Below are 23,296 nucleotides of genomic sequence, written 5' to 3'. Positions count from 1 at the left end.
ATGGACTAAATATCGAAATAACCATATTTATATTTTGAGATGTGCAAATATTAAACTTCCTTCGAATAAGCACATCACTTCTAATAGTTTTGCTTTCCAATAACAATGTCTTCCCTTGCAACTTCCTGCATTCAATCACATGATATCTCCGAGACACAGGGAGAGAAGTTGCTGAAACACTTCCCTCTAGATATTGTGGTTGTATAACTTAAGAAACAGCAGGTAGCAACAACATCCAGCAGCTGTCACTGACTTTGGGTCCCACTCTCACTTTGATCTAAGTTGGGAGAAGTATCTCTACTCAATGTCACCAGGCTTACATATATTACTTAAACTGGCCTGGGAGGCAAATACTTCCCTGAACTGTAAACATTCCCCAGCAGCAAGGTAACCCTGCTAATCAGAAAAATAGTATTTTTTAAATACAACATGCACACTCATTTGGCATTTGCCTCCTAAAGAAAAGGGTATAATTTGTGCAGGATGAGCTTGTTAAAAATGTATTTAAACTTCTGTTGTTTGCAATGTGAAATAATAAAACACTAGATATGATAAAAGCCTTACCATGTTCCATCCTGGATAGAGGTAGTCTGTTCCAACAAATTCAAAATAGTGAGCAAGTCCTTCTTTCAACCACACATCTTCCCACCATACTGGAGTTACTAGATCTCCAAACCACTGCAGAAAATGTAATAAGTGATTGTTACATTATTATTTCAATGTTATTTGAGATACAATTCCAGTTCTTTACAATTTTCCTTAAATGTGACTTAAAATATACTGAATATTATGCATCAAAGGAATACATGTATACCCAAACCAGAAAGATGAAATGTTTAATTAAATATGTAATCTATTTCAAAGCCATGTTAGAAATACAATACATGTTAGAAATAATTACTTGCTCAGATGCATTTTAAAATTATTTTTAATGTAGATATAATGCCAGGATTTGTTTAACTATAGTAATAGGCATTCCTAACATTTCTTTGGGGATGGACACATGAGAAGTACCATACATTTTTAACATTTTTTTATGTTAAAGTTATAAATACGTGTTATTTATACAGGTAGTCCCCGGGTTACAATCAAGATAGGCAGGTTTGTTCTTAAGTTGAATCTGTATGTAAGTTGGAACAGGTACATTAGTTTTTAAATAAACACATCTTGAACAGATATTTGTCTTATCATATTACTTATTTTTACCTTTCTGTACATACTTACTTTCTGTAAGTGTGTACACACTCTATAAGTATAAACTTAATCCTGGTAGAAGGACCGACTTGGAGAAGATGGGACTAGTATTAGAGAGCCAGGGTCTGATTTTGCTGCACGAGTAATTTTCTTAAAGTAGGCAATAAGGAAAGTTTGCACAGAGCTTTTCTTTTTCTCATCATAATTAGCCCTGTAACATCCCAGGCCTTTGCTAACTGTACAGTAAACATTGGTGTTCCTCTCTGTATCAGGATCTTGCCCCTCTAACTTTGCCATTTCTGCTTTTATATATATACATATATATATATATATATACATATATATATATATATATATATATATATATACAAATATAAATGTACTATATGATGTAGAGTACAATGGTACCTGGGAAAGTGGGCACCCCTTGTTATGATTGTTTTTTCTGACATACACAGACTGTGTGGAAAGTTGCACCGTTTGATTAGGCTGCAGCCTGATTTAAGTATGAGTTGCATATAAGTCAGATATTTGTAACTTGAGGACTGCCTCTATAAAAAATTTACAGTAAGTAGGTAAATATTACTGTATCTGTTCTTTAATTTTTCTCTTATGTTGGATGAAATATGCTGCAGAGTTCATGGCTTTAAGCCTTGACACTGAAGATTTATAAGCCTGTAGCTTGTCCTTTGCCACACCTAGTCCTGCTCACTGCTTTTGTCCCTTATAAGTACCGAAACAAAAAAAGTACATTAACAAATCTAAAAGGATGTTAAAAAACAATAACAGAAATAGCAAAAATAATAAATAATGCAGAAACTCTGTCTTGTTAAAGCAGACTGAAACTGAAAATATAAAAAAAACTGAGAGAGTACTATTTGACAAAGTACACATGCAATGTTACATTGTCAAATAAGTAACTTCCTGGATCATGGTGGCTTTTTGTTTAAGCTCCAAACTGCTCCCTATAATGTAACTTTTAACCCCTATAAACAATCTGATAAGTAACCTTGTTAGGCTTTTATTAAATGACATCTAGCAGTAACAACACATTTCAGATTAATAAATATTTCTCCAATATTAGACAGCTACACAGATGCAGTAACCTCTATTGCCCGGGGATGGCAGTGGAACTGTAGATGAACTCTCAATGAAGTTTCTCCATTGAGAGTTCATTTGAAGTTCAGTTCCCACGGTCACTGGACTGTACTTACCAGCCCAGTGACCGTGGGAACTGAACTGCAGATGAACTCTCAATTGAGAAACCCCATTGAGAGTTCATCTGCAGTTCCACTGCAATCCCTGGCACAAAGTGGATTTGTCCCTGGAAGTTTTAGATACTAGTACTATTTGTTTTATGTAAACACCTAAATAATGCGTACAATCCAGTGTTTAAGAGCAAAATAAGGTGGAGCAACAACAGAAGATCTGTTCATTTCTAAGATTGCCTGACCCTGCTTGTGAGCTTGGCAATCAATGTGGTTTGATGCTGTGCTTGGCAACCTGGATCTCCTTCCATTATCATCAGGTGTGTTAGAATAAGTACACAACTCAGCTGGACAACTAATTGACAACCTGTTTGTCCAGCAAGTGGAAGTGTGCTTGTATGCAGAAGGGCTAAGATCAGGCAACACAGCACAATGACAAACCTATAACACTACTACAAATGAACAGAGTTGTGTGGCAGCAAATCAACATTAAAAATTAAAAAAAATTAAACAAAAAAAAACAAAGAAAAAAAACCTTGACAATTTATTATGTACATATTACATTCAAATACCAATATGTGACAATGTGACTTTGAGAATGAGACAAAGGGAAACAGGGGGGTCAAGTTGCACTTTGGAGTGGAAACCATGCAGACATTCGTGCTCAATACTTCACATTCATACATACCATCCAAGCAAACTTACTTGATTATTAATTATATTTTAACATACACACAAGTGAAATCACTAAATGTTCCTTAATACATGTATTATAACATGTTTGCCTATAATCCTTTACTAAAATATTTGATAAATAGAATGAAATTTTAATCAGGTCCCAAATGTTTGTTCACATATTTTTTTACAGTCATACTATTGTGTGATGACATATTGGAAAGTGCTACTTAGTATATATCCAGCTTGATAGAAATTAGTTTGCAGTGTTGCAACTAAAAGAAAAAATATCAAAACAACAAGTGCAACAAATGTAACTATAAATGAAGCAAGTTTGTGATTGAGTGTAATTTAACATAAAAAATAAGGACTTACACAAAAAAAAAATCAAGCACTAAAATTCAAACTAACCTGTAATCGACTGGAGATGCACACAGAACAGGGAGCAGGTGTGCGCTAATTAACTGCTATCACCTCACCATTGAGTTTAACATCTCCTTCTAAATCGCGTAGCTGAAAATGAGTCGTCTTAATTGAGGTATTCAAGATCTTTGCTCATTTTTGCAGGTAACCGGCAGGCGAGTTCACTAGAACTCGGCCCCGATTCGCGGTAATAGAACATGACGACTGGCGTGTATTTACGCTTGTCGAGTGTACCCACATTTGGTTGACAAATCAGGCATACTGTGTCATCTAGTGCTGGGACCCAAGTGTTAACTGTAACATTTTGGCTTTTACATGAATATATATGGTAATTAGCTAATATAAAGTCTTATACATTTGGTTTTCTGTCACATAGACCTCCTATAAGTACTAGAATGTATATTGTCCATTTTGCCATTTAAATTACATACTTTCCAAGTATTTTAACACCATATTCAATTTTAAATGTTTTAGCAATACTAAATGTATGCCCCAGAGGACCATATTAGCTATACATTTTCATTGATGTTCAGCTTAGTTGATTATGAATAGTTAATTGCCCCTGTTTGGTTTGCTATGGGTTTTGCAAATGTCCTAGAACATCTCATTTGCTGTGAAGCCATTCAAGCAAATGTTTCTTGCCTTGAAGTTAGTAACCAGTAAAAGCCAACTGCTAATGTGAAAAGCAGAAAGCATTCTTATTGGCTGGTGGTTTTTTACTTTTGCCACCCTATTTGTGCACTTGTTTTGCTGAAGACTGATAAGTTTAATACTTTTATAAACATAGAAAGCTGCAGTAGCAAACTTGACCTGTCAACTATAAATAACTAATTGTGCTGATCACATTGCTATACTAAACTTGCATAGTTGCTAATCCCTTTTACAGGACCTAAAACATATTTAGTTATAACACAAAGTTAGCTATGGCTATCCTGGTATCTGGCAAAAAAGGTAATTTACAAGATAGGGAATAATAAGTAGCTTGTAAATCAGTTCAGAGAGCAAAGCTAACAACAAATAATATTTACCAAGCAACTTATTATTAATAATAATATTCTTATAAATAAACAGTATTTATATAGCGCCAACATATTATGCAGCACTGTACATAAAAGATGCTTTTACTAGATTAGATCATTAAAAGATTCATTAAGATTAGTTAGAAAGATAAGCTCAATATAAAGATTTTTCTTTTGGATAAATTACTAGTATTATTTACATCTTAATTAAAGGGGCAAAGATAATACATTATAATGTCACAAGTAAACTAGAGATTTATAACTGGCTGTTTAATGTTGATGGCTCTAGTGACAACTAACAAAGAAGACAGATAACATGTTAGCACTTGTCCATTTGTTTACAAATAAAGATGGCACCCACAACTGAGCAGTATTAGATGTTTTATAACACTGTCTGTGTATTTCTATCCAGTCCCTTACACTGTTCTTTCTTGCTTTAAAAACAACACTAATGCAGTTTTATGGCAGATGACAGACCTATTTTAAAGTGCCTAAATAAAATGATTATGGATCCAAGACAGGAAAAAAAAAAGAAAAAAAAACACTTATTGCCATACTTTGTCAATGGACATACTGTAGCATCTTCATTCAAAGAATGTTGTCTGCACACAATAAGCTGAGCTATGTTTTATTGCTCATTTAATGGAAAATAAACCCTGCTTATAAATAGGGCCTCCTTTTTTCCTATAACTGTCTTGCTTCTAAAGTGGTTTTCAATACACTGCTCTGCATAGTCGTACAAAGCCAGAGTTTAATATATGACTGCACTCTGTTCTAAAAGAACTATACTGCCTGACATCTATTTTATCAGGTGAAACAACAAATGCCATTTAATAGAATATTGAAAGCATATATATGAATAGCAGAGATGCACAAAAGGTATGTTTGTGGGAAAACAAATATAAAAGGTATTAAAACTCAAACCTTTTCTACTTTCTATTTGTCATAAACTTTAGGGTTAGATTTAAATGTTATATATATATATATAGGTGTATATGTTCATATTTATATATATGTTTTTAAATATATATAAAAATAATATAACAGAATCACTTTTCGAACTATTGTGTGTGCAGTAAAAGATGGAAGTCATGCTGACCGCACAGTGGGGTTTGATTCTTTTATGTTTTGAAGCCCATGCCCATGGTTTTTACTCACTAGGAAAAGAATGCCTTCTGCTCCTTTAGTATCCTTCCTTTATAAAACTTTCACTAGATACTACTGAAAGTGAAGTAGGAATGGGAACTGGACTTAACTATGTCATAAAACTACTCTACAAAGTTTAGAAAATTCTTGCATACTGTCAGAATTAGAACTTACTGTGCATACATAAGAAGCGCGTCTATCAATTATTGATAGAGGTTGGAAAGAAAATGTAATGGAATGACATAAATCTGCTCTTTGAGTTGTCGAGGGCGGGTTAATGTCAAGCTGATTTCAGCCAAAACAAAGTTTGACATGTACATGAAACTTGGCCAGCATACTCTGGTGTTGCAATAAATCATTTTCCTAGTCTTCTGCTCTGATGTATCTCAAACACAGTAAAAGAAAAAAAAGTTTTGAAACACTGATTAAAGTCCACTGGGACTGGCAAATGCTAATTTAGTTTATTCTCATCTTAACATAGACATTTGGAGCTATTTGTCAGCATAATTATTTTAAATGAATTACACTTTAGGTCCTCAATTTCATGCTTGATTTTTAAAAGTAATTTTTTATTCATGGTAATATTAATGCACATTTTGTTAAAATGAATGGTTATTTAGAATTTATTGTATGCTGGTATACCCTAGAACAAAACCTTTTTTTACAATATTTAAAAAATTCATACAATTTTCAAATAAAATAACAACTTTTTAGTATCAGCATCAGCTCAACTATGTTTGGTTCAGGCAGAAACTGACAGATCCTGTGAAAGATGTGTGTGGGGTAGGGGGTGCATTTTAACTATGGTTCTTAGAGTTGCGTTACAACAAAATAAAAAGCCCAGTATCACAACTGACAAATAATCCACTGGGGTGGTTTCTAAACAATACACTATAATATATTGAACTTCATAAACGACAAATGGCTCATGCCTCATAGCAAGGAAGCAAAAAATTGATTTGAAGGACTTTTGGTTCTTTATACAGTGATACCTCGGGTAACGAGTGGCCCTGCTAACAAATGTTTCAACTAACGATTTTTTTTTTCACTGTTTATAAGACTTGGCTAATATAAAAAAAAAAAAAAAAAAAAAAAAAAAGCAGGAACTTGTGCAGGATAGTGGAGGGGGGAGAAGGGTGGTTTGCATGAATTGCAGAAGAAATCTTTTGCTAAACACAGCTGAGGTTGTGGGTGATCATAGAGTGTGAGCTCTTCTTCAACATCTTGTAACTCTTTATTGACCAAGACAAACTCTGCAGTTTTTTCTTTTTGCATATCAAAGCACAGCTTACTCCAGAAGTTAACGAATGTCTAGGCTCTGTAAAGTTTTTTTTTTTTTGCTTTGTTTGTGATTAACTCACAGTGAGGATTTTATACAATAACTGACACCACAGTGCCTAATATTATGTTGACTGTTCCAATTGGGAAGCTGTTCATCTTAGCCTTTGGTGAGTTTATAGCCTTTTATATTGTGCTCTTTACTATTTTTTGAAAACTTATCTTTAAATTGTAGGCAGCATCCAGAATGAAATAAATGATTTTCTATAGAAACCTATGGGAATTCATGTTTCCGCTAACAAAGTTTTCAGCTAACAAACGTGATTCCGGAACAAATTATATATTTGTATATATATTGTTAGCCAAGGTATCACTGTACACTAATTTGAATGACTGGTATATAAAACCAATCCATACTAATTATGCAACCTTCCTGGAGTTCGGTTACATTGGGCATCAGAGCACACAAAATAGTATATTATTTAACACAATACTGTAAATTGTTCCCATTATCTGTCAGTACATATTGGACATAGTGCTGCCAATAAAACACTGCACATAGGTGATGAACATACTCTCTAAAATACAAATATGTGTGATCCAGGTCCTAAAAAGAAAGGAATTCCATACAGTGCAAGTTAAAGAAAGTCCTTTGGGCAACTACTATCACAAATTCTAAAATAAGACTTTCTGGATGATTTCAGATACAGTGATGATCCCTGAGGGTAAAATCCAAAAATACTATTTTGCCAATTAACAATGTAAAGGATATGTATATGGGGTTTGCAGAGGCTAACAGTTTTAAATGACAAATTTAGAATAAAAATGTTCCTTACTTTAATTTAATGGTAATATTAATATAATATAACCCAGTTACAATTTTGTGATTTAATATAGAATTTATTACCCTTAAATGACACATAAACTAATCCCCTAGTGACTCAAAGCTAACGTTTAAGCAGATGTAAAAGGAACAAATAATGCCATTCTGTAATCACTAACACATTTTATGTGCGGAAAGGAAGAATTCTAACAGGGAGAAAAAGCAGAATGATGGAGATAAGCTTATCACTGTTCTTCTTTTTATTACGCTATCCGGTAACCGACTGGGGGCAGGTTCAAGATGGTAGAAAGATGCTGGGGACATCTAAAATGTACAGCAGTGGTTATCCTTGACCTTCCCTTCCTTCCCTTAAAATCGATATTTTGTTAGTTTTGTCTGGAGTTTTGTTTTAACAGTGTTTAAATGGCACAATTCATAGCAGTCATGAACACACACAGCTATTCCAGCCATATTTACTGTATATAAGGTGAGAGACCAAAGGGTTGGTGAGATAAACAGGTGAATAATAGTGTTACTAGTAATATTATTGACATTCCTAAAAATTTGAAAATGTGAAAGGGGTTAGTAAGGTGTTCAAAAAGTAGGTCTGCCATAACATGACAATTATGTTGTAGTGATAAAAAATAAATATCTGACAAGCAACTGGGTACATCAATGAATGCTGACTGATGCATATATCAATATGACTCAGAAAAAACCTATTGAGATTCTCTTAGGACAGAACCTTTTCTACATAAGGATAAAGATGTCTGCAGAGAACAGACTCCATGATGGAGTTAAACATTGATTTCAATCACAATCACATGCTTTATAGTGACTAGTTATCTCTACTAAACCAGCCATAACATTTACTGAAACTTCACATGAAGAGACTTTCACAGCATAACAATGTTGAAGAGTAGCAAGTTTTAATTATGTTTTTATGAACCGTATAAAATTATTTTGTAATAGTTATTTCACTAAATGTAATTGATTTTCTCTACTGAAAAGTACTGTAAAGTCCAAATGTTTACTGTACATCATAATTCACATTACCTACCTGATGACAAATTTCATGCACAATGACCATGGTGACATCAAGCAAATAGGAAATTGAAGAAATACTTTGATCAAGCAGAATTCGTTGCTCTACAAATACACTTAGTCCCCAGTTTTCCATAGCAGCATAAGGATGTTTAGGCACAGCTAATAAATCTAGAATAAAATGACAGAAACGAATATTGTAAGAAAACAGGATTGTCCTTCATTCAACATACTGTACTTTTACACAACTACATCATTTATCATTAGCAAAAGTCAATCTGGAAGAACAGGGGTAATATATACGTTTATTTTAGAAATATAATAAATTAAAATGCACCTAGGGAGAAAAAAAGAATACAGAAAATGCTAAGTATATAATAATTTTGATACTGAATTACTCTATAAGTGCTATTGGTAAAAAAGGGAATCTGACATTCCTTGGTGGGAATCTTTCAGGTCCATGTGTTTCAATGACAGTAATGAATTTCCGCCAGGGAATGTTTGAGGAAATATCAAATTCTCTGTTTTATAATTAAAGCTCTATATCTTTTTAGCAATGTCTACCAATAAAACAAAAAAAAAACACACTTACCTTCAATCCTGCAGAGCAGACGATCCATCGGGAGGTTTCTTCTGTCGGGTCCCGCGTTGTCCCCATAATCTGTCTTCAGGCCGGGGCACCTGGAGCCGCCATCTTCTCCTCTCCTCTTCCTGGTTCCTCTTCCTACAACACGCTACGCAGGCGCAAGATCTAGTGACATTGATGGGAAAAAAACTTGCTGATCTTACTGCGGCAATTTGTTCCCTTTTGATGAAAAGGCTCCTTCTGCGCATGCCCAAGATGCCAAGGCATGCGCAGAAGAAGCAGACAAAGGCCTCCTGGAATGCGTGACATAGGTATCCCGGGAGGCTTTGGGCTCCCATTCATTCTTGATTGCCTAGGCGATCAAGAGTTAAGGGGGCAGTGCTGGACTCCTTTTTTTAAAAAAAAAACAAGGCTGTAGCACAGAGTTTTTACTTTAAATAAAAGGGTTGTCAGAAGTATATATAATATACATAATCCCCATCTCCCAAATACCCCAGACATATGGTTAAACTAACCTTTATGTTATGCACGCGGGTGTGGACCCACTGTGCCACTGACTGGGTATGCTCCGGAGGGGCGTAACTATGCCGCTACCTGGTCTTCACTAGAGCCTCTGATGGTGAGGATAGGCTTGGGCCGCAGGGTAGCTAGGTGCCACTCCAGAGCAACCCCCAGGTCAGTGGCAGCTGACCAGAGGGGTCAGGGTACTTGGTGCAAGCACCGAGGGGCTTGAGTGGCCAAGAGGCTGATGGCAATCAGACAAAGTCCGGAAACAAGATCCGAGGTCAGGGTCAGGCGGCAAACAGGCAAAGTCCAAGGGTAAGTAAACAAGGTCCGGTACACAGTAAAGCAAACAGAGGAAACACCTTTGCACTAGGAGTTACACAGGGTAAAACCTTGAGATTGCTCAGGCAACTTTCTGTAGTAGGAGGTGCCTTTAAATACCTGCAGAGATCCAGCCATAGGCTGTAGAAAACAGAGGGTGTGTATGTGTTACCTCATAGATTTAAGAGAGACACACCCACACCAGCTCAAACACCAGAGCAAGTCTCCAGCAGGAAGGAAACTCAGGCATGGAACACAGGTAGTAGGGTTACTCCACCTGAAGGATAGGACCCGGCGCCTGTGCCTGCAATTAGGAGCAGCGGCGCCGGCACGACCTGCAGGGCTAACACTTTACTTTACTACCCTGCAGATTTGTTCACAAACAAGAGTTAAATAATATTACTTCCAGATATATAGGTGCATGTAATTTAATGTAGTAGTGCTTGACCAAGCAATGCTGTCACATATAAACCCCAAAGTCCCGGTAAAGTTATACTTCAATAAACTCATAGATGAATATGGAAGCAAGGTAAATATATTCTGCTATAGGGGGCCACATCTATTGGCAAAACACAGGTTCCCGGTAAAATATATTGTAACCATTATTTATTGGTTATTTACTATACTATTGCTGATTGATCCTGGTATAAAAACAAACTGTTCATGGTTTGTAATTTAGGAAATTAGTTTAAATAGTTTCAATATTCTTATCAGGCTTGTTGATTTAAGATTCATGGTTCCCGTTAGCTCAGCCTATAGGCAGTAATAAAGTATTAAAATGCATAGTACTTTGCAAAATGTCTTTTCAAGTTTTGTGGAACATTGCAGATATAAGCTGCACTCCTTACTGTAGTCAACCAGTGTAGTCAGAGGTTGACTGAAATAGCTGCACTGAACAGTGCCATCCCAAAACCAAGATGAGGAAAATGGAAAGCCATCAATACACTTAATTTAATTACCCCACATTTATGAAGTGTCACAGGTCAATTGGCCTGATTTAATAAAGTTCTTCAAGACTGGAGAAGATAGACTATCATTGGTAAATCTGGGTGATCCGGCTAACCTGTAGAGATTGGTAGACCGATTGGTAGAGATCCTGGGCCTCAATTATTGAAGCTCTACAAGGCTAGAGATACACTTTCATCAATGAAGCTGGGTGATCCAGCAAACCTGGAATAGATCTGGTCCAGGACTGAAAACATATGATAACAAATAGTAAATGACTTTTAAGAAATTCATTACAGGTGGATCACCCAGCTTCACTGATGAAAGTGTATCCTCTCCAGCCTTGGGGAGCTTAATAATTCAGGCCCACTGATTGGTAAGTGAGCCTTAGCACACATCACTTAAGGGTTCAAAGTCCCAAATAATAACATGTACTGTCAAACTGAGTTGCTTTACACAAGCAGGCAAAGAAAAGGATCATAGACACAATGAAAATGGTTTTGAGGCATCAGGGCACATCCTGTCCACCAAATCACATCATATAAATTTTAGAACTATGATTCTGGCTTTCTAATACATCATTTTATCACAGATCCCTTTGCAGCAGTTTTGAATAGTGAATTTTCTTTTTGGTCTGAAACTCTACTTTACCAATATGTATGCCTTTTTCATGAAAAATTACCTACCTCAATCACTTTCATATATATAATGTATATATAATGTAGATTAATATTCCTTTAAAAGTGCTGATAACCAAACCAAATTTTTAGAAGGTGGAAAAAACCTAACAGCATCCTTTGTGTATTTAACTTGTATTATTTAGTCTGAATACACACACTGCTCTGGATCCGAAATTCAAACTTTAATGATATTAAAAAAAATCCCACTTTTCAGACTGTGTATAACTAATATGAAAGGTATATACAGAAGAGACCTTTACTAAATTGTTAGTGGGAATTGATGCTAGGAACCATTTACTTTGAAGTTAACTTTTTTTTTAGCACCAATAGTTAAGTATATGATATTACAGCTTTGTAATATTACTCCCTATTATCAGCATTGGCATTCACCTGTCATATTCAAGATTCTTGGTTTGAATCCAAGGGGATAAAACATATTACTGTTGTAGAAGCACAGAATGTACCCACCGTCATTTTAAACCTAGCATACTGAAATCTCCTTGCATTTATAGTATATTGTTGCCTACTGTATATGCAGGTAGTCCCCGGGTTACATACGAGATAGGGACTTTGTTCTTAAGTTGAATTTGTATGTAAGTCGAAACAGGTACATTATTTTAATAAATGCAATTAGGACAGATGTTTGTCTCAACATATTATCAGGCAGTGAGGTGTCAGTTATTGTATAAAATCCTCACTGTGAGTTAATCACAAACAAAGCAAAAAACCTTTATGAAGCCTAGACGTTCATTAATTTGAAAGCACAAACACAAGCTGTGCTTTGATATACAAAAAGAAACAACTGCAGAGTTTGTCATTGAAGAGTTACAAGAGCTTGCAGAACAGCAAAATATTTCTTCTGCAAGTCATGCAAACCGCCCCCTCCCCCCATCTAGCCTTTGTCCTGCACACGAGTGAGCAGGGAAGCCCGTTTGTATCTAGAAGGCGTCCTTTTGTCGGTTGTCCTTAACTCGGGGACTACCTGTACCGTATTTTGAGTACATGCATATTCCACTATAACGAAGTTGTAAATGATCTAAAAATAATAATATAAAAATGCATAGCCCATTAAAAGATAAAATAAAGACAGCTCTTGTCACAATATTCAACTTTAATTTTTTTTTAGTCTTATGGCCAGAATCATTTATTTCATGTCCAGTGTGTTCCGGGCGCACTCCAACCTGTGACTAGAGTAGTGAAGGGATAAGCAGCAGAATGATAAGTTAACTTTTCTTTACACTGCTTTGCCTTCCAATCAGCACACTCCAGGCTAATAGCTGATTCAAATTCATATACTTATGCTGCTTACATTTTAAAAATACTTTTTATATCATATTAGAAATAACAGAGCTGCATTTAATTGTAAATATTAACTGAATATATATTTCCACAGTGCAGCTCTAAAAAGATAGCTTACAAATATAGTTGCAATCCACCATAATATGAAACAGGAAAATGCCCACCTAGCAGTAAATCAACAGCCTTCCAGCCTTCCTATCATTAACTACACAGAACTGGTGGTTTGGGAGGGGTGTGTGTTAATATGAACTGCCTGAGAAAGGCATCTGTTTTGAACTTTAAAGATAAACATTTGCATAGTGCATATCTCTACATAGAAGAGTAAGTGCTTGTTTAAAAAATATTTATATATATATTTTTTTAATTTCATACTAATTTGAAAAGATACTGTATTTGCAGCAAATCCATTGGAACTGATGAATAATATGCAGCTGTACTCACCTTGACTTCCTTATTATCAAGACTATTAGCACTAGCTTGCACATAGCCCTGCAGTTCGGAAGCAGGGAATTGTTTCCTCGACTTTCCCTTATTTTCTAACTCATCTTTTAGATTCAGAGAAGGAAGGATAGCTAAATGCAACTACAGCAAACAACTATGTTCCTTGACAGATACATGGGTGACCACAAGGAAACAAGAATGGGATTTAGCTTTTGTAGAATAATAACAGGGTTATAATCTGGAGTTAGACATTGTCATGAAATGTTAATGTTTTATTCAATGTCTTTGGCAGAAGGGGTATTTTTGAAAACTGATTTATCATTGTTTATTTACTAACACATAAACCTGCAGAGGGGGTAACATTCACAGCATGAAAACTGAAAACAGCACATGTATTGTTACAAAAAGTATCAGCTACTGAAATAAACTGAACTTCAAGCGTACAGAAGTTCAGAAAGGTTGAACTGGTGTTTGTTACTTGGTTTATAATCCCTCATGCTACAATCATCACAAGTGTTTATACTTTATTTCCCAATAGGATAAACAGGAGGTAAAGGTAATTTGGGATTAAGGGTTATCAAATATATAATTATGGCGGAACAGATAACTTTTTCTGTGTACAAAGCATCCGATCCAGTTATTACTACCTTATTTTAACAGAGTTTTACCTATTACGAAAACTACCTTTTTTCCTAAAACAATGTGATGCTATTCCATATTTACATATGTAGCTATGAAGGATCATTACGTGTCATACCTTCTCCCTAACTTTTTTATGTTGTTTTCTGTTTTGTTGTTTTCTTGTAGCTGCATTTTTAAAGTTGAAACATAATCATTTTGTTGTAATTAAAGAGATCTTTTACTGTGACCATTTATTTCAACAACAGTTTTTAAACATTTTTACATGTGAAGGTATCCAGAAGCTTTGAGATGGCTGTTGGATGACACCATCTTGGATATGTCAACAGCCACAGGAGACTTCTATTTTTTTTTTATTCTATTGTGTTATTTTTTTGATCTTCCCCCAACTATATAAAAGTTTATGTATGTAGGTGAGGGGGTACAGTAACTTGGCCAGAACATACAGTAATTAAACTCTTCCAGAAAAGGGGAATTAGGTAACCAGAGAGCGGTGGGAGTGTGACTGTGATAGGAAATTGACCCTTTAGCAATAGGTAATTCCCTAGCAAATTTAAAGACTGTATTAGGACATGATAGTGATAGCAGCACACTGCCCTTCTTCAAGCAAAAAGCAGATACCACCTTAGGAAGATAATGACACACTATATGACACACTATGTACCTAAGTATTGGCTAATAGGAATTCCTGAAAAGGTGTTTGTTTCAAAGGGTGGGTTAGTTTGACCACTTGCAAGGGTCATTCCTACGTGGTCTTCTTCTTTAAATGAGCTTAGAGTTCTACTATTGCTGGTGAAAGTACACTTTCTGGTAAATATATATATATATATATATATTATTATGAGATTTATCTTGGTATTTCCAAATAGTTAGTGGTAAAGTTAGTGGTTTTAGCACCCTTTATTTACTGATGCCAACAGAAAGCTACACAGAAATTAAACATATTTACATCTTTTACATCTGGACACTGTGAAAATTATTATTTTTGATTGGTGAAGCAAATAGTTTTTCAATATGAGGAAAGAATTTGTTTATTTTTAATTTTTTGGGAAAAGGCTTTGTCAAGTTATTGCTGTTGTTTGTCCACTGGAAAGCTTTCCCCTTGTTTATTTTTTTATTTAATACCAGGAAGTGAGGAAAATGTACTCAAGGAGAAAACAGGAATATCAATCTGTCTGCTTTACAATAAAAATTTCAAAAGCTTCCCCAGTCAAATGAAAATAATAATTGAGCTTAAAAGTTTTTTTCTTTAAATTTGGTGTTGAGACTTAATTAAGATACACCCCATTTGGCCTATTAATGAATTGTTACATTTGCACTGGAAAAAAATTACACTTAGGGCTTTAGTTAAAAAACAGAGAATCTGACATTCCCTCAAACATTCCGTGGTGAAAAATCAATTACTTCTATTAAAACACATGAACTTAGAAGATTCCTCATTAGGCAATGTCAGATTCTCTGCTTTATAACTAGATCACTTAAAGTGAGGCTGGCAATAAAGAGGATCTGAAAAACAATCATTTTGCTCCAATTCATACTCATACAGGTTTTCTTCAAAGTTACCACCGACATAGGATGATGATAACTATCATCGACATAAGATGATGATCACTATGTGTGCAAGTAGCAGCAGGCACTGCTGACCCATCATTTACAACAGACTAACTGATAAGACAGAGCAAGGTAGAATGATAAACAAAGAAAATCACAGAAGTATGTGATAAATGTTGTCTGGACTGGAAACCACTAATGTTAGCTGGTAGTGTAGTGATATCTACAGATGATACATCACTCAGCAGGTTTAGAGACCTCCATGAAGAGACTGACGAAAAAGATGAAAGTCTTTAATGTAAGTATAGTTCATGCCCCATACAGTACAGTACATCTCGGTCCTGTTGCTGAAGCACAGATATTAAAAAATATTCTTATTGATACTGAAACATTGTTACAATGTCACTTCAGCAGAAATACTGTTTACTATGATGTTGATGAATTCAGAGAGTAAGAAATATTTTCTACCTTAGTTATATGTGATTGGTCCTATTTATCATGACACTATAAACTTATTTATAAATAAAATAAGGCACCCATTTTCTGGTGATGAGATAGCTAAAAAAATTAATTTGCAGCAAACTGGAATAATACTAAACAAAGCAATCAGATGTATACCTTGATTGCTAACTATTCTGCCTGGTATACTGATCCAATGACCAAAGATCTGTTAGACTTTTTACCTATTCTATTTTATTGCAGAACACATCAGTAGGTCCCATTCCACCCCCATTCAAAGAACAGGCCATCATTCACCCCTGTATTAAATGGGCAATGTGTATAATAATGACATATCATACATCTTTATAGGTGTATCACTGTGATATAACTGCTCTTAGAAGGCTAAGTAATTACTTAGACAAAGAATAAAAATGACATCAATAATATCAAAACTATTGGCCCATGCCCTATGACAGCATTTTATATTGATTAGTTTACACAAACTTCCTGGAAGGCTGCAGCTCTAGATTTGACAATTCACTGGCAGAGCAAGTCCTGATAGACATGCTCATCACTTAATACTGCAATATGTCCTTAAACATTACCATATGGACTATCTAATAAATTAGCTTTTTTGGAAAGCATGCTATTGGAACTATTTGATAAGAGGGTCAAGCATCTGTAGATGTAGATATATATTACTTAAACATCAGCTGTCACTGATGGATGGGTAACACTATACATTACTTTGCAACTGATAAAGTAACATGTAAGTATTGTGCATTGCAATACAGACTGGCTTTTTGGAGTTTGTTTTTTTTTTGGGCAGAGCACCTGTTGGATTTACTACATTCTGCTTAAAACAAGAACACAACATCAAGATCTACATTCTTTACTTAAGTTTTTTTTCAATGTAATCCATATGAACTAGATGAGTAATAGTTCCTTTAGAAGTTAAGTAAAGTAGTAAGAAACTGTTCCTACAGAAAAAAAACACTCAATACCCTTTTGTTCTGAAAAACTTATTTTCTCACATCTTTAATTAAAATGCTTAAAGCATTTAATTATTTAATAAACTGACTTATCATTTGGGCTACTGTAATAAATCTACAAAGCCTATAGATCAATTTGCAAAAACTGATTTTAAAAAAACCAAAAGCCTACCCTCTCAATATATTTAATTCTGTTTAAACTTGTTTATGCGTACTGTTGGATATTTGCCTTATGTCACTTGGCACATTAGAGCTTCTTGTATTCTGCAACCCTAATGATAAGTGGCATAAAAACAATATAAAGCATATCACTTGGGTGGTATAAATATGCTGTATGGGACAGGTTAACATATAGGGGTAATTTATCAATATCATTAATGTAAAACATCTTTTCATTTGGTATGTACCATTCCTAATTTAATACATTCATTGTGATGTACTAGAGCATATAATAATGTCAAACAAGTTTTATCTATTTACAACACTAACCAAAGCCCAGTACTCTATCATTTCAAGTGGAATTTTGTGTTGCACATCAAGAAGACATATTAGTGACACAAAGAAGGTTATCAGTGCATTTTATTGTGTCTTATTACAGCAGAAACGAATTACATAACATTAAAAGGCATAAACAATGGATTGATTTCCCACAGCTTTTGATATAAACAGCAGCTGCTGTATGCATTGTAAATTTTAAAGGTCCCGTGAGAAATGCCGAAAGTGGGGAAAAGCTATCAGGATAGAAAATACCAGTGTAGGGTGTAGAAATGAGTATCAAAATACATTTGTGGGTTTTTTTTTTTCATACAACAAATCATTGGCAGACACACATATCCATGGGAAAGTACATTCTGGCTGAGCTCCACATAGGCCATCAAGCATGGACACCAGCTTATCTCAGATAGGCAGCAGAATAAAACACAAAGGTATTTAAATAATCTAAAATATCTGATTGCGGTTTCCCTGCTTGGTGTAGACCGGTTTCCATTGTTTTCTCTACACATTTGGTCGGATTGTAGCATGGCTGCATCTCTATCATTTGCATTGGGCAGGATTTTGCCTGCTTCTGTGCCCAACTCCTAAACACTGTTCATGTTGATTTTATAAATGGGAGCCAGTACAGACAGTTGCTTTCAGAAAATTCTGAGAATCCTTGTAAATCAAAGAATCTTGCAGTTGTGAATGTCTTGGTTAAATAGTTTTACCTGCGTAGTGGAGAGGTGCTTGAAATAAAATTGACTAATGACTAATGTGCAAAGCCGGATATTGAAAGGCAAAGGTTTATCAGCACTCCAGCAATGTTTTTGCACATTTATTAATACTATGTTAGATTTGTCAGAAGCAGCCAATATTTCAAGGTCTTACTAGTTCACTTTCTCAAAGGAAAACAGTGAGAATCAAACTGAAACTTCTTAAAAAAAGTGTTGACTGTATCTGAGCAATTTTACATGCAGGTTGGTCACCTGTACTTTTGGCTGCCAATTTTGCTCATACTTGACAAAAAAGACTTTCCTATTGGCCTGTGAATGCTACTTGTAGAAAAACAGGGCAGGGCATGCAAAAATTATCTGGTGGGAATGTTTACTGTATACTGTAGAGTCAGGAAAGCCATCTATGTACATTACAGCTCCTGAGTACAGGTAGTTCCCGGGTTACATATGAGATAGGGACTGTAGGTTTGTTGGTAAGTTGAATTTGTAAGTCGTAACAGGTACATTATTTTAATTAATGCAATTAGGACAGATGTTTGTCTCAAAATATTATTATACTTTGTGGTACCAGTTACTGTATAAAATCCTCACTGTGAGTTAATCACAAACAAAGCAAAAAAAAAAAAAACTTTATGGAGCCTAGACATTTATTACATTCTGGACCAAGCTGTGCTTTTATATACAAAAAGAAACAACTGCAGAGTTGGTCTTGGTCATTAAAGAGGTACAAGAGCTTGCAGGAACAGCAAAAGTTTTCTTCTGCAAGTCATGCAAAAAGCCCCCCTGCCCCCATCAAGCCTCTGTCCTGCACACAAACAAGCAGGGAAGACCCGTTCGTATATAGGAGTCGTTTGTATGTCGGATGTCCTTAACTCAGAGACTACCTGTAATTTGACAATCTCCAGATGAAATTAAGAAATCAGGCAAAAGCATAAAAACAATCCTAAAAACCAAACCAGAAGATTATAAATTATAAGATTTATTTCTCCTCTATGTGCTGGTATAGTCACTTATAATTCACACCACATATAGGGAATCATTACAGGCGACTGAAATAATCAGAATAATTTGATTGACACACGTTCTGATGTTGGAAATATGTTTAATGACCAGATTATAGATAAGCATTTAAACAGAAAATATTTGTAGACACAAAACAAATATACTTGCAGACGCTTGTTTTACTTTTTGTATAACTCCTTTCCATGTAATAAAGACTGACATCTCAGAACATTTTTCTTGATTTGTTTCCTGTATCTGAGCAATCTAATCATTTTGATATTTCAAGCCCAATTCATGACAAAAATGCCGTGCAAGACCATTAATTTTTAAGCAAATGAAGCTTTTCTGATGGATATAAAACTGTGAGGATTTGTTCAATTTACTTTACACATAAATAATTGACTTTGAAGGAGTTTGTTCTTAGGTAATATTGTAAGCACTAAAAAACTCAGTAACCCATTCATATAGCCAGATTTGAAAAGGAAAATGCAAAGTTGATAGGTTCATTAAAATTTACCTAATATGTTTTTCATATTACAATAATGCATACTAAGTAATGTGTAAAATATACAGATTATTTTTAAATATCACCATACTGCTTCTGACAATTGTTTAATCTTCTCTCTATGGAAGGGCAGAGCCATCATTGTTCAGACATTATTCAGGGTTAGCATCTACATATGGTGCTGAGATGGGGAGCCTGATTCATCTAACCAAATAGGAAGCTCAACGCACGCTCGTAATCGCGATCTGGAATCGGAGTCCTAAAATCAATTCATCTACCAAATCGGAGGCACTGGCGTACTCGCGCGGAAGTCATCAACTGAAGTGATCTCTCCGATGGATATGTGCAGCCCCGGCAGTTTCACACTGAGGAGCTTGCATTAAACTCACTGTTTCCCTAAAAAAAATTCTTTCTAATGGCACACATATTACCCTTACTCCTAAAAAAATGTTTGTGCTGTTCAAATGTTTAAAACATCTATTGAAGTCAATTTTAATGCTATGTTATTGTGTTTGTGGCCATATAGTTTGATTGCAAAATTCTGCCTTTATTACCACTTTTCAATGTTTGTCCTGCATAAATATTTTCTAATCCAGTTTTCCACCCTTGATAGATCAAAATTGCATATTGGTTTGGTAAGTAAGTTTTGAATGCAATATTTGGTGGGCCATTTTTGAACTATTTTAGCTTTACATGGAAGTGTGGGTTTACATGTGTTTTGTTTGTTATTTTTAATTCTTTTTGTCATGTAAATTTAGTGGTGTTTGTGTGTTTTTTTAATTTTTTTTATATTTTAACTTACATATTTTGACTTTTTAGCAAATGTTTCTTTTGAATAAAGTAGTTTGTAAAATGTTGTCATTTGTTGTTTGGGGGGTTGTTGTTATGTGATCTCCTTTCCAATCTCCTAGGACACACAGTTTAAAAAGTAAATTGTGATTGTTTTTAAGCTGTTCCTTTCTCTGAACGGTTAGAAAGGCTTAAAACAGCACAATTGTCTTATTTAAACTCAGTTGTTCGATGCGCAAAGGTGTTCAACAAACTTCAGGAGTATGCAGTGCAGAGTTGTGCGCCAAGATGGACCCGCTATGTGCGCCTGAACTGTGTTTTATCAGTTGAAAAATGCACTGCACTTTTGCACAGTCCTCATTAAGGTAAGTTTGTATTTTTAAAATAGTACTAATGTAAATGCATATGTATTTCTATACATTTAAATGTATTTTGACATACACACACAAGTGAAATCACTAAATGTTCCTTAATACACATATTATAACGTCTTTAACTATATAACTTTACTAAAATATTTGATTTCAGGTCACAAATGTTTGTTCACATATTTTTTTACAGTCATACTATTGTGTGATGACATATTTGAAAGTGCTACTAAGTATATACCCAGCTTGATAGAAATGAGTTTTCAGTGTTGCAACCTAAAGAAAAAGTTTCAAAACAACAAGTGCAACAAATTTACCTATAAATGAACCAAGTTTGTGATTGAGTAGAATGTAATATAAAAAAAGTAGCACTTACACAAAAAAACATCGAGCATTAAGGATTCAAACTGACCTGTAAAATGGACTGGAGATGTGCACAGAACAGGGCTATTAAATTGCTATCACCTCACCATTGAGTTTACATTTCCTCCTGAATCGTTCAGCTGAAAATTAATCGCCCTTATTGGCGTATTTGAAATCTTGTCTAATTTTGGCACGAAACCGGCAGGCAAGTTCACTAGAACTCGGCCCCCACTCGCGGGAATAGAACTTGCCGACCGGCGCGTACATACACATGTCGAGCGTACGCGCATTTTATTGATAAATCAGGCCCAGTGTCTCAAATACCAAAATCATGTATTTGTGTCATTCTTTGCTGTGTTCACAAATAACTGATACTAACTAGTTCATTGCCACTAAGGGAAGGTTCACACCTCTCCTCTCTTTTTGCACCTTATGGTGTAAAAGATTGTCAAAAATGCTGAATATTACAATTTAAACACAGTGTAAACTCAGATTATCTACTGCTTCTTTGAGTTAATGTTCACACTTCAATCTCCTCCTGTAGTCCTCTTGCCAGTCTCACAAAAATCTCACAAAGATACACTAAGCACTATATCATCAGCCACCAAGGCTTGCCATCTCTATTATATCTTGCACATTTGAGTTGTACCTGATGATCTGGCTCCTGATGCTGCTCTGTCTGATATATTTTGTTCTTTTGTTCTACTTGACTGATATGCTCATTAAATAAATCTCGCTTCTGTGCCAGGAGCAAGCAACAGTGTCCAAAATTCACAGTTAAAAGAACATATAGGGACAAATAAAGAATGATATATGGCACACTTGTTCATCTTACCTATTTCCCTTATTTCCAATAAAATCTTTTTCAATGTATAGTACAGTCTTGAAGAGGCAGCCATTTTCCTATTTCCATACTTTATCTATTCTGCTATCTTGGCTGATGGCAATCACCAATTAAATGAACAAACAAGGAACCTCTTCACTCTTTCTAGGATTTCTCCAAACAAACATATCAAAGACCTTTCCTTATTTATAAAAAAAAGTACAAAAGAGGCTTTCTTTGTGTTTTTAAGTTCCCTTTCTTATATATGTTCTACTGGTTTTGTGTATTACAAGCTAAGTACCTAAAAAAAGTAGCTAAAATCATTTTTCTAAAACAAGGGAACGTGTCTCTCTTTAGCAATCTGCTATAATCTATCAAGGTCTATCAGCGTGAAGATGAGATCTGGGGTTTTATAACCAGACAACCACTCATTTTGGTACTCCCACCCATGTTGATATTTTTAGGCTTTAATGTTTAGAACTAAGATCTAATTTAGGCCTTGTTGGGTCTTTGCTGCCTACAAATTTCAGTATCTCAGTTACATAATATTCATATATTGCTCAAAAGGTAGCCTGTGTATGCCTAATGCATTACATTTTTAACATACAGTTAAAATATTGTTGTACTATAGAAACATTTTTTTCCACTCAAATTTTGGTTACTTAAAAAAGGATAAACACCATGTATTGCAATATGTTACATACTGTAGTTTTTGCCTTTTTTCATAATTTATATATATATTTATATAATATATTTTTATTAATGCATGTACCAGGTAACACAAAGTTTCTGTTGAGAAATGATTTCACTTGTGCTACTTGAGTCACTTGTATTTATTAAATTATAACAAACAAAAATGGCAAAACTATTTGCTATTTAAGTCACATATACTATACAGCATTAGAAAAAGCAGACACTTAACAAATGGTCAGCATTATGCTAACATATTCAAACCAATACAGCATTCTCTGTGTTTTTATTAGGTAGAACATTCACTTTACACACTTCCTGCACTTCAACATTCGT

At 34.8% G+C, this 23,296-nt stretch overlaps 1 protein-coding gene across 1 annotated transcript in view; it reads right to left on the bottom strand.

Moving 5' to 3' along the window:
• Nucleotides 1-23,296, bottom strand: part of TRHDE (thyrotropin releasing hormone degrading enzyme) — a 186,263-nt gene that overhangs the window by 120,333 nt on the left and 42,634 nt on the right. The window contains exons 3-4 of the mRNA XM_072399026.1: nucleotides 8,827-8,981; nucleotides 565-678 (exon numbers count right to left, since the gene is read on the bottom strand). Of these exons, the coding sequence (XP_072255127.1) occupies nucleotides 565-678; nucleotides 8,827-8,981 (269 nt within the window). The remainder of the gene's footprint in view (nucleotides 1-564; nucleotides 679-8,826; nucleotides 8,982-23,296) is intronic.

This window comes from Pyxicephalus adspersus, chromosome 2, assembly GCF_032062135.1.
Source record: "Pyxicephalus adspersus chromosome 2, UCB_Pads_2.0, whole genome shotgun sequence".
Lineage (NCBI taxonomy): Eukaryota > Metazoa > Chordata > Amphibia > Anura > Pyxicephalidae > Pyxicephalus > Pyxicephalus adspersus.
The sequence above is the reverse complement of the archived record's forward strand: the minus strand, read 5'-3'. Positions and strand labels throughout refer to the sequence as shown.